At 36.0% G+C, this 12,362-nt stretch overlaps 1 protein-coding gene across 1 annotated transcript in view; it reads right to left on the bottom strand.

The window, feature by feature from the left end:
- The window catches only part of FANCC (Fanconi anemia, complementation group C), a 259,948-nt gene that overhangs the window by 68,207 nt on the left and 179,379 nt on the right, over positions 1-12,362 (bottom strand). The window contains exons 7-8 of the mRNA XM_014545688.1: positions 8,686-8,799; positions 7,726-7,790 (exon numbers count right to left, since the gene is read on the bottom strand). Of these exons, the coding sequence (XP_014401174.1) occupies positions 7,726-7,790; positions 8,686-8,799 (179 nt within the window). The remainder of the gene's footprint in view (positions 1-7,725; positions 7,791-8,685; positions 8,800-12,362) is intronic.

Genomic DNA, 12,362 nt, shown 5'->3' on the forward strand with positions numbered 1-12,362 from the left:
GGTGGGGGGGGGGGGGAGGAAGGTGGCCTCAGCCTCCTGGCCTGTCTCTCGCAGTCCAGGACCCTCAGGAGATGTCTGCCTGCCAGCTCAGGCCCACTCCACAGGGAGTTGGCCTAAGCTGGCAGGCGGACATCACCCAAGGGGTCCTCAGCACTGCCATGGAGGCAAGAGAGTCTCCTGCCACCACGGAGGCAGTGCTAAGGAGCAGTGAGCCTGGCTTCAGGCTGAGTGGCACTCCTGCTGTGGGAGCGCACTGACCACTGGGGGCAGCTCCTGCATTGAGCATCTGCCCTCTGGTGGTCAGTGTGCGTCATAGTGACCAGTCGTTCCACTGTTCAGTTGATTTGCATGTTAGCCTTTTATTATATAGGATATCTTCCCAGTAAGTTGATCATTTGTCATTATATAATGCTCTTCTTTGTCTCCTGTAATAATTTTTGATGTAAACTATATTTTGTTTAATATAAGCATGGCCATACCTGCTCTCTTGTGCTTGCCATTTGCATGGAATATATTTTTTCATCCATTTACTTTCAGCTTATGTATATCCTGACATCTAAAATGAGTCTTGTAGACAGCAGATGGTTGAGCCTTGTTTTTTAGAATCCATTCATCTATGCTATGCCTTTTGATTGGAGAAATTAATCCATTTACATTCAAGTAATTACTGATAGAGAAGGATTTACTACTGCCATTTCATTGTTTTCTGTATGTCTGGTAGTTATTTTGATCCTTTTTCTCTCTCTCGCTGACCTTCCTTTGTGTTTCACTGATTTTTTTAAAATAGTGATATACTTTGATTCTTTTCATTTTCCTTTGTGCAACTTCTGTAGTTTTTTTTTTTAATTTGTTTTGTTTTGTTTTATCATGGGATTTGGTAAGATACCTTGTGGTTATAACAATCTATTTTAAACTGATAACAATTTAAGTTGCATACAAAAAAATTTATTCTTTATATCTCCTCCCATGTTTTATGTTATTGATGTCATAAGTTATATGTCTTTATATTTTGTATCCATTAACATAGTTTTACAGTTACGGTTCTTTTTTATACTTTTATCATTTAAATTTTATTACATAATTAAAAGTAATTTATGAACCAATATTACGTTATTATAGGATTTTGTATTTGCTTATATATTTGTCTTTACCAGAGTTGGTAAAGACATTCATGCTGACCTGAGCCAACTTCCTGTCTATAGCACTCCAGTTCTCTGGTGCTGCAAAAAGCAGTGAGCTCTAACTCTGCACTGTCCCCAGGCATTGAAAGTATGGCGGTGCCCTGTCAGTGATCAGAGTCAGGCAAGACAAATACTAGTCCCTCAGGCAGCCCCACAAAAGCCAGAACATTGGACACACTCCACTCTTCTCTTTCCCTTACAAGGGAGAAGCTACAAGCTGGACTTTCCCTCCCAATCACAGCAAGCTGGGCTGGCTTTGGGGAAGGGCTGTTGTAGTTTATATGACATGGGTTTCTTTCCTGTTTCAATATGGCTATTCTTGACTTTGAGCCTGCCTGGGGTATTATGACTTCTAATCAGTTTCTGGAGTTCTCATAAAGGCCCTTTGACCCATATACTATTGTTAAGTCAGTGTTTCTCGGGGGGTGGGAGGAGGAAGCAAGGTCTGGTGCTTCCTATTCTGCTATTCTGCTGATGTCACTCCTGAAGAATTTTTTAAATGTTTATTTTTATGCAGTTTGCCTCATTTGTAATAACCTGCTTATATTTCTTGTTCCTTTCCACACTGGAGTGTTTGTCTCTTTATAATTCATTTGCAGGAGGCATTTCTATATTTGTCTGTTTTATAGGTTGCAGATATCTTCCAGAGAGAGAGAGAGAGAGAGAGAGAGAGAGAGAGAGAGAGAAAGAGAGAGAGAGAGATACTTAGTTTGTTTTTGTTTATTCTCATCTAAGTTTTAAAAAATCATCAGCTTGCCCTGGCTGGGTGGCTCAGTTGGTTGGAGCATTGTCCTGTACACCAACAGGTTGCAGGTTCAATTCCCAGTCAGGACACATACCTAGGTTGCAGGTTCAATCCCTGGTGGGGGTGCGTGTGGGAGGCAACTGATCGATGTTTCTCTCTCACATCAATGTTTCTCTCTCTCCCTCCTCTTCCTCTCTCTCTAAAAATTAATAAAAACAAATTTAAGGTAAGATCGAAATTTGTAAAAAAAAAAAAAAAAGCGGTATCTTTGAAATGCAATAAAATGAGTCACAGCAAAAGAAAAGTATACATTTTGATTAAAAAAAATTAATAAAACGTATCATTGGGTGAGGCTAAATAAATAAATAAAACCATGTTTTGAGATTTGGTATAAGGTATACATACAAATTGCCTTCTATTGATTTTTTCAAGTTCCCTTTAATAAATTTTTAAGTTTATTACTCAAAAGACCCATTATTCAACATTCACCACAAAGCTAAATCAAAGTCCTTACCTAATATTTAAATAAATGACTGTAAATGCTTTCCATGCACCCTAGGGATTCATCTTATATTTTTAGATATACTTTATATACCACAAAATGCACATATTTCAAATGTACAATCCAAAGATTTTTAATAAATTATTGAGTTGGACAACAATCATCATCTACTTTAGAACACTTCCATCTTTTGTGTTCATTTGTAGGAAATCCCTGTTCCTACCTCTAGCCACAGGCAACAACATATATATAGATTTGCATATTCTGGACATTTTATAAAAAAAATGGAATCATACAATGTGTGTTCTTTTATGACTGACTTATTTCACTAAGCATGTTTTTGAGGTTCACACGTACTGCAGCATGAATCAGTAGCTTGTTCCTTTTTCTTAGGAATAATATTCTATTGTATGCACATAGCGTACTTTGTTTATCCAATCATAAGTTGATGGATATTTGGGTTGCTTCCATTTTTTGTCTATTATGAACAATGCTGCTATAAACATTTATATACCAGTATTCATGTTCTTGAAATAAGCCATTTGTATACATTTTTTGGTGACATGTATTCCAATCTTTTGCCAGTTTTTAAACTGGGTTATTTGTCTTATTACTGGATTCTTTATATATTCTGAGTTTGAGCCCTTTATCAGATGTGCAATTTCATAATACTTTCTCAGTTTATGACTTGTTTTTTCATTTTTTTCAATGGTGGTAATATATAATTTTTATTAAAATACCCTAACTTTTATTAAAATAATTAAAAATACCCGTTCCCTTGTCAATGGTTCTTTGGATTATTTTTGGTTTTGAACTATTACAACTAAAACAGCTATGAATATTTATACAGAAATATTTGTGAATACCTATGTTTTCACTTGTCATGAGTAAAAACTCAAAAATGGAATTGGTGGGTCATATGGTAAGTTTATGTTTAACTTTATATTAAACTGCCACACTGTTTACAAAAATGTTTATATTATGCACATTCTCCCAAACAGTTTATGAAAGATCCGGTAATTTCATATCCTTTCCAACACATGCTAATGTGTCTTACATTTTAGTCATTTGAGGGAGTTTATAGTTGGTATCACAATTGTTTTTTTCTTCAAGTTTAATTTCTTTTATTGCAATAAAACATACATAATAGTTATTATTTTAACCATTTGTAAGTGGTAACCATTCAGTAGCATTAAATACATTCACAAACTGTGTACCCATCACCACAATCTATACCCAAAGCTTTTCCTCATCCCCTCCAAAAACTATGTACCTATTAAACAATCACTTCACTCCCTCTAGACACTTATAACCTACTAGAGGCCTGATGCATGAAATTCGTGCAAGGGCCTTGGCCCCCACTGCCATGGCGGCCACCTCTGCCTCGGCCCCCACCCGCCGCAGCTTTGTCCGAAAGGAAGGACATCCAGTCTAATTAGCATATTATGCTTTTATTATTATAGATAGTCTGCTTTCTGTCACTATTAATTTGCCTATTCTAGGTATCTCATATAAGTGGAATCATACAATATCTCTCCTTCTGTGTCTTGCTTCTCTAAGCATGATGTTTTCAAAGTCTATCCATGTTCTTGCATATATACAATTTTTATTCCTTTTTATTAATAAAAACAAATTTAAGGTAAGATCGAAATTTGTAAAAAAAAAAAAAAAAGCGGTATCTTTGAAATGCAATAAAATGAGTCACAGCAAAAGAAAAGTATACATTTTGATTAAAAAAAATTAATAAAACGTATCATTGGGTGAGGCTAAATAAATAAATAAAACCATGTTTTGAGATTTGGTATAAGGTATACATACAAATTGCCTTCTATTGATTTTTTCAAGTTCCCTTTAATAAATTTTTAAGTTTATTACTCAAAAGACCCATTATTCAACATTCACCACAAAGCTAAATCAAAGTCCTTACCTAATATTTAAATAAATGACTGTAAATGCTTTCCATGCACCCTAGGGATTCATCTTATATTTTTAGATATACTTTATATACCACAAAATGCACATATTTCAAATGTACAATCCAAAGATTTTTAATAAATTATTGAGTTGGACAACAATCATCATCTACTTTAGAACACTTCCATCTTTTGTGTTCATTTGTAGGAAATCCCTGTTCCTACCTCTAGCCACAGGCAACAACATATATATAGATTTGCATATTCTGGACATTTTATAAAAAAAATGGAATCATACAATGTGTGTTCTTTTATGACTGACTTATTTCACTAAGCATGTTTTTGAGGTTCACACGTACTGCAGCATGAATCAGTAGCTTGTTCCTTTTTCTTAGGAATAATATTCTATTGTATGCACATAGCGTACTTTGTTTATCCAATCATAAGTTGATGGATATTTGGGTTGCTTCCATTTTTTGTCTATTATGAACAATGCTGCTATAAACATTTATATACCAGTATTCATGTTCTTGAAATAAGCCATTTGTATACATTTTTTGGTGACATGTATTCCAATCTTTTGCCAGTTTTTAAACTGGGTTATTTGTCTTATTACTGGATTCTTTATATATTCTGAGTTTGAGCCCTTTATCAGATGTGCAATTTCATAATACTTTCTCAGTTTATGACTTGTTTTTTCATTTTTTTCAATGGTGGTAATATATAATTTTTATTAAAATACCCTAACTTTTATTAAAATAATTAAAAATACCCGTTCCCTTGTCAATGGTTCTTTGGATTATTTTTGGTTTTGAACTATTACAACTAAAACAGCTATGAATATTTATACAGAAATATTTGTGAATACCTATGTTTTCACTTGTCATGAGTAAAAACTCAAAAATGGAATTGGTGGGTCATATGGTAAGTTTATGTTTAACTTTATATTAAACTGCCACACTGTTTACAAAAATGTTTATATTATGCACATTCTCCCAAACAGTTTATGAAAGATCCGGTAATTTCATATCCTTTCCAACACATGCTAATGTGTCTTACATTTTAGTCATTTGAGGGAGTTTATAGTTGGTATCACAATTGTTTTTTTCTTCAAGTTTAATTTCTTTTATTGCAATAAAACATACATAATAGTTATTATTTTAACCATTTGTAAGTGGTAACCATTCAGTAGCATTAAATACATTCACAAACTGTGTACCCATCACCACAATCTATACCCAAAGCTTTTCCTCATCCCCTCCAAAAACTATGTACCTATTAAACAATCACTTCACTCCCTCTAGACACTTATAACCTACTAGAGGCCTGATGCATGAAATTCGTGCAAGGGCCTTGGCCCCCACTGCCATGGCGGCCACCTCTGCCTCGGCCCCCGCCCGCCGCAGCTTTGTCCGAAAGGAAGGACATCCAGTCTAATTAGCATATTATGCTTTTATTATTATAGATAGTCTGCTTTCTGTCACTATTAATTTGCCTATTCTAGGTATCTCATATAAGTGGAATCATACAATATCTCTCCTTCTGTGTCTTGCTTCTCTAAGCATGATGTTTTCAAAGTCTATCCATGTTCTTGCATATATACAATTTTTATTCCTTTTTATGGCTGAATAGTATTGTAATGTATTTGTAAACCACATTTTGTTTCTCTGTTCATCTGTTGATAGGCACTTGGGTTACTATAAACTTGGTGTACAGATATTTGAGCCCCTGCTTTCATTTCTTTTGAATATGTACTTAGGAGTAGAATTGTTGGTCTTATGGTTATTCTGCATTTAACTTTAAAAATATATATATATTTTTTATTGATTTCTGAGAGGGGAAGAGAGAGAGATCAATGATAGAAGAATCACTGATCGGCTGCCTCCTGCATGCCCCACACTGGGTATTCGAGCCCGCAACCTGGACATCCAGGCATGTGCCCTCACTGGGAATCGAACCGTGACTTCCTAGTTCATAGTTCAACACTCAACCACTGAGCCATGTTGGCTGGGCTGTATTTAATTTTTTGAGGAACTGCCAAACTGTTTTCCACAGTGGCTGTACTTTTTTCCATTCCCACCTGTAAAACACAAGGGTTCTACCTGCTCTATATTTTCACCAAGATTTGTTAGTTTTCATTTTTTTTTGTTTTTTTAAATTACTGCTATCCTAGTAGGTGTGATGTGGTATCCCACTGTGATTTCGATAGGCATTTCCCTAATAATTACTGATGTTGAGCATCTTTTCATGTGTTTATTGGCCTGTTGTACATATTCCTGGGAGAAATGTCTAGTCAAGTCTCTTGGCCATTTTTTTAACATTTAATTTTATAATACTGAATTTTAGGAATTCTTTTTTTTTCCTTTTTTTTTTTTTTCCTTTTTTTCAGCTGTGACTCCAGACAGGATCCAAAGAGGAGTTTTACCATCTCTTCTTTGGGTTTTATGGAGACTTGCTTTACCCTTCTGTGTTAGCCTCTTAAGTAGGAATTCTTTATACATTCTGGGTGTATGATTTCAGATATATGATTTCCAATCTACTCATTCAGTTGGTTGTCTTTTTGCTTTCTTGATAATATCCTATGATTCATAAAACTTCTTAATTTGAATGAAGTCCAATTTATCTAGCTTTTTTATTGTGCTTTTGATGTCATATCCAAAAAATCACTGCCAAATCCAATGTAATGAAGATTTTCTCATGTTTTTGCCTAAGAATTTATAGTTTACTTTAAGGGTTAGATGCAAAGGATTTCTAAGTCTGAGAGCAAACACCATACCTGATAGAGCTTTCACTGGCAATAGCTTTACAAAAAATCACAACGTGCCTTGGTCCCTAGATTCTTTTAGTGAATGACTTGTTAAAAAATAAAATGCTCACCAATGAAAACAACTTTGAATTCTTTCTCATAGTAAAGAAACATTTTATAATGTGATTAACTGCTATTTAATTTGTCTGACTCTTTGATTTGTTTAGTCTAAATTTTGGAATATCGTTTCTTAAAATAGTCATATAAGTCATATGTGCACATCAAGTGTCTGCTGTCTTGTAAACATCCTGGTTGTGTGTGTGTGTAAATGATACACACACATGGAGCTGAGCACTTGTTCTATGTTCCCTACTGTATATGGAGGGCTTTTTACTCCATGGGAGCATGTGACACATTACACAATTTATTGCCTTATGAAAGTTGAGAACAGGGGTTAAAAAAGAAAGTTTGTAAAATTCACCAATTTTCCATGTATTCAACTAAAATAATCTTTCCACAATGGATATAACTATAACTATAATTATGAACATGCATTTCCTAAGAATTGTAACTTTTTCTCTCATAACCAAACATACATTTTAAAACTTGAGAAGAGGGCTGTTTAGTTCCACACCTACCGCCTCTGAGTGTTAAATCCATTAAGATGATTCTCTCTGAGTTCAGACACTAATGATAAAACCATCTGTAAAACAAAATCAGTTGCAGGTTAACTCGCACTGCAAACAGGATGACATCAGTTCTATTTTCCTGGTGTGAGTGGTATTTCCGTTGAGATTCCCTACCCTCTTCCGCCAGCTCTCTCCTTGTACTTCATCAAAGTGAAAAGAGGCAGTGCCAACCTATTTATTAATAATTTGGATTTTGTGTTTACTGCCTGTTATTCTGAATTCCTACTTAAGCAAATGAACAACAGACAGATCATTAATTTCCTAAGAATTAAAACCAAACCCATTAAAAATAAAACCACGTTAGAGTTACTTTATTTTTCTTTCTTAATTTAATCTTTATTTTTTATTCATGTATAAAGCATCCAAAAGACCAGAATAGTTAAACATTGAAAAATCTCCTAACAGTTTTTAGAAGAGCTATGTTAAGATCAAAATTAAAATTTCTTCAATCTAGCCAAAATTAAAGGCAGAAGAATACATAGCTTTAATACTAAGATGTAAATATATAGTAGTATTTACAAGGTTGTTATTACATTTTTTTTTTGCTTTAGCACAAAATTCCTATCATGCCATTTTAAATACAAAATTTGTCTAACAATGAAAGACTGTATTTACATTGGTTAACTAATTTCTTCTCCTAAAAATCTTTGAGAGGATAAATGAAATGTGTTAAGAGACAGAGAAGTTGGTTGATTTAGAATAACCTCTCCTGGTTTCCTTCTTCTTTCCCATAACCTCCCATCTCACATTTCTTCCTTACATGGCCATAAGTCCGCCCAACGTAAGAAGAGATAAACATAGAAAAGTTAAACATCTCTTCTGGAGAAGTGAAATACTTCCATTTATTCTTTTTGCTGGTGATATATTACCCAATGAAAATGTTAATACTAATAAGTTAAAAATACTCACATTTTTTAGCAAACCAGGATAATAATCTGCAGGTGCATACCCAAGACTTTGAGTAAAAAGACCAACTTCTTTTATATCAAATCTGAATGCTGAAAGTATATGAGATAACAACCCCTAAAAACATGAACAGAAAGAGAAAAAAGTTCTTAAATGTGAATGCAAGTGCCTCTTATGTTTAATGCCTAGAGTCAGGGTCATTTGTAATGAGTAATCTTAATGTGCCCATATATTCAGTTCACTTTGATTTAATGTATAAAGAAGAAATAGCCCGGCCAGCGTGGCTCAGTTAGATTTCCGGTCAGGGCACATGCCTGGGTTGCGGGCTCAATCCCCAGTAGGGGGCGTGCTGAAGGCAGCCAATCAATGGTTCTCTCTCATCATTGATGTTTCTCTCTCCCTCTCCCTTCCTCTCTGAAATCAATAAAAACATTCATAAAAAGAAGAAATAAGTTAGTAATAAAATTATTAAATTCAAAGTCAATTTAAACAAACAGTGAAACAAAAATATATAAAGAACAGTGCTTTAACCATATTGAGAATGTAATCTTTATTGGTTTTAAATTCAGCAAAATATTTTTATCAGAATAGATGATAATCAAATGACAAAAAAAACACATTAATCACTAGGGAAAGGAAAGATTATGTGAAAAATAGTGCAGAGAAAACTTTGAAAAAAATTAGATTCCTACCTAATGCTACTCATCAAAATATACTTGAATTTAACATAAATTCAAGAGGTCAGTGTAAAAATGAAATAATAAACAAGAAGAAAATATAAGTGCTTTTCACATGTCTAAATGGGGAAGAACTTTGTAAACTGAATATCAAGGAAGCAAATAATTGATTATTCTAAATAAAAATAAAACCTTTTGTTTTTCATAAAATAAGTACAAACCAGGAAGAATATTGACTACAAATAATTCAGATCATATGTAATCAAAAGTAATACCCAAAATATCAAATAACAAACACTAAGTATAAAATGAGTACAAACAGATAATTCATAAGAGAAAATACAAATGCCCAAGAAACACATGAATAAATGCTCACCCTCATAATCAAAATGGGTAAATTTAAATATCAACATACCAACATTTACTTTTTCACTTAACAAATTAAAGGTTTTACAGATATGAATACCTAATTAATACTAATCTGGGTTCTCGGAAACAAGTACTCGGGGTGAGCCATGGGAAGAATATAAATGAGCATCCACGCATCAGTGCTCCTGTGGCACACGGAGGCACCCACAGAGAGCAGAGCAGGCGCAACAGTCTACAGTACACCCTCAAGCTTGGACTGCCAGGGCTATGTCTGCCCAGAGGTTGGTAACCTGAACAAAGACCCTTCTAGATTGACAGATGCCTGCCTTACAGAAGGCAACTTGAGGCTATATGATAAGGCTTTAAAAGCATTCAAAACTTTTAATATATCTGGCTTACATTTAAGGAAATAAATTCAAATATGACAATGGGACTATGCTCAAAGATGTTCATTACAGTGCTATTTCTCATTAGTGATATCCAACAGCAGGGAATGATTAATTTACAGTGTCTCACACAGCGGCTCATTGTATAAGCCATTAAAATGTTTATGAAAAATTTATAACAGCATTTTACATGTTTATACTATCATGTTAAATGAATAAAGATGTAAAATTTTATACACAGAAAAGATCACATCAATATAAAAATAATCCATACATGAGAATGAAAAAACAATGAAAGAAAGTATCACCAAATGTTAACAGTCTCTAGGGTGGTGCTATATATTCTTTCTTCTTTCTACTTTAATACACTTTCCACTTTCCTATATGTGAATGTACTGCTTTTATAATCAAGAAAGAATAATTCTTTTTGAAAAAGTGTTGTATTTGAAAACATTTTTTTACAACAAAAGAAACTTTATTTAAAAATACAGACATGGGTGCTTGAAAAAGCTCTTTAGTTAACTGTGTATATAAATGAAAAAATTAATAACATTAATATAACAGACCTAAACATGAATACACTGGCTAAACAAATGGACTTAAAATGGAAACGAATCTTAAAACTCTGCTATTCTCTGTAGGAATATTTACCTTCTGTTTTTCTTATTCTTTACAAGTAAGGAAGATTAAATACTATGAATATGAAGTTTCTTATATTTATGACAGACTTTAAAAATAGCCAACATGACAAATGTCACCTGCGTTTTCTGTTTAACTCCACACTGATGTCCAGAGCGAGGCTCTTGGTCCTCAGCTCTCCAGCATCAGCTCTCTGCCCCACCCAGGCCAAGAACGCTCAGTCACAAATGAGGAGAACCTTAGAGAGAACTGCTTCTCCCTCCACATTCGTTATTAGTTAAAGGCAGGGAAGAACTGAGAAAGGGAGAGAGAGAAGTAAAATGCTATTATATAGGAAACATTTTTCTTTTCCCCCTGAAACCTAGTGGTCACAATACTGAGGACAGGCTCCTGGTCACCGTTCTTACTGCCTTTTCCAGGGGAAACTCGATCCCCAGAGAGGGCACTCGCTGCTTAATGCTCTAAGTCAGGGGTCCTCAAACTTTTTAAACAGGGGGCCAGTTCACTGCCCCTCAGACCGTTGGAGGGCCGGACTATAGTTTAAAAAAAAACTATGAACAAATTCCTATGCACACAGCGGCGGCAAAAACACCCGGCGGGCCGGATAAATGTTTTCGGCGGGCCGCATGTGGCCCGCGGGCCGTAGTTTGAGGACCCCTGCTCTAAGTCTAAGGCTTCTGACAAAAGGGAGGGGCAGGAGGTCTAGGCCAGGCCAGGATCCACCAAAGAGAAAGACAGAAACCACCCCCTCCAGGAGAGGCAGCCGGGCGGACAGAGGCGGGGACACCTGGATGAGCCAGCGCAGACCTGGATTGAAGACACTATGTCTTCTGCCAGAGACAGCATTCAGGCTGAGAACTGGGACTGATGGGACATTCTCTTCTTTAACAGCTTTACTGAGATATAACTCATATACCATAAAATTCTCCCATTTTAAAGTGTACAGCCCAGTGGTTTTCAGTATATTCCCAGGGAAATAGTCATTTTACATTTTTTAAGTCCTGCACTACATTTTATGAGTACACTAGAAGCCCGGTGCAAGAATTCAAGCATGGGTGGGGTCCCTCTGGGTGGCCTGTAGGGATCTGGCCAAAAGCCACAGTCCAATGCCGCCTGCAGCTCCTACCTGCCGCTCCAGCTCATCCCGGCTCCACTGTGCCTGCTGTGGGCTCCCGCCCAATCAGTCGCGATCCAGAGAGACTTGTGCTCTCGCAGCAGTGCTCGCCAATCATGAGCCCTGCGTCTGGCGCCCTCCCAAGGGGAGTGGCCTGGGGGATCGGGCTGAAACCAACTCTCCAACATCCCCCAAGGGGTCCCAGATTGCGAGAGGGCGCAGGTCAGGCTGAGGGACCCCGCTAGGGCTCCAGGGCGTGTCCAGCCCATCTTGCTCAGGCCCAATTGGCCGGACCCCAGCAGCAAGCTAACCTACGAGTTGCAGCATCTGCCCCCTGGTGGTCAGTGCACGTTATAGTGAGTGGTTGAGCAGCCTTAGCGTATCATTAGCATATTACGCCTTTGATTGGTTGTTTGGTTGTTCTGCCTTTCAGTCTATTTGCATAGTACCCTTTTATTATATAGGACTAGAGGCCCGGTGCACAAAAATTTGTGC

Source organism: Myotis brandtii, unplaced genomic scaffold, assembly GCF_000412655.1.
Source record: "Myotis brandtii unplaced genomic scaffold, ASM41265v1 scaffold419, whole genome shotgun sequence".
Taxonomy (NCBI): domain Eukaryota; kingdom Metazoa; phylum Chordata; class Mammalia; order Chiroptera; family Vespertilionidae; genus Myotis; species Myotis brandtii.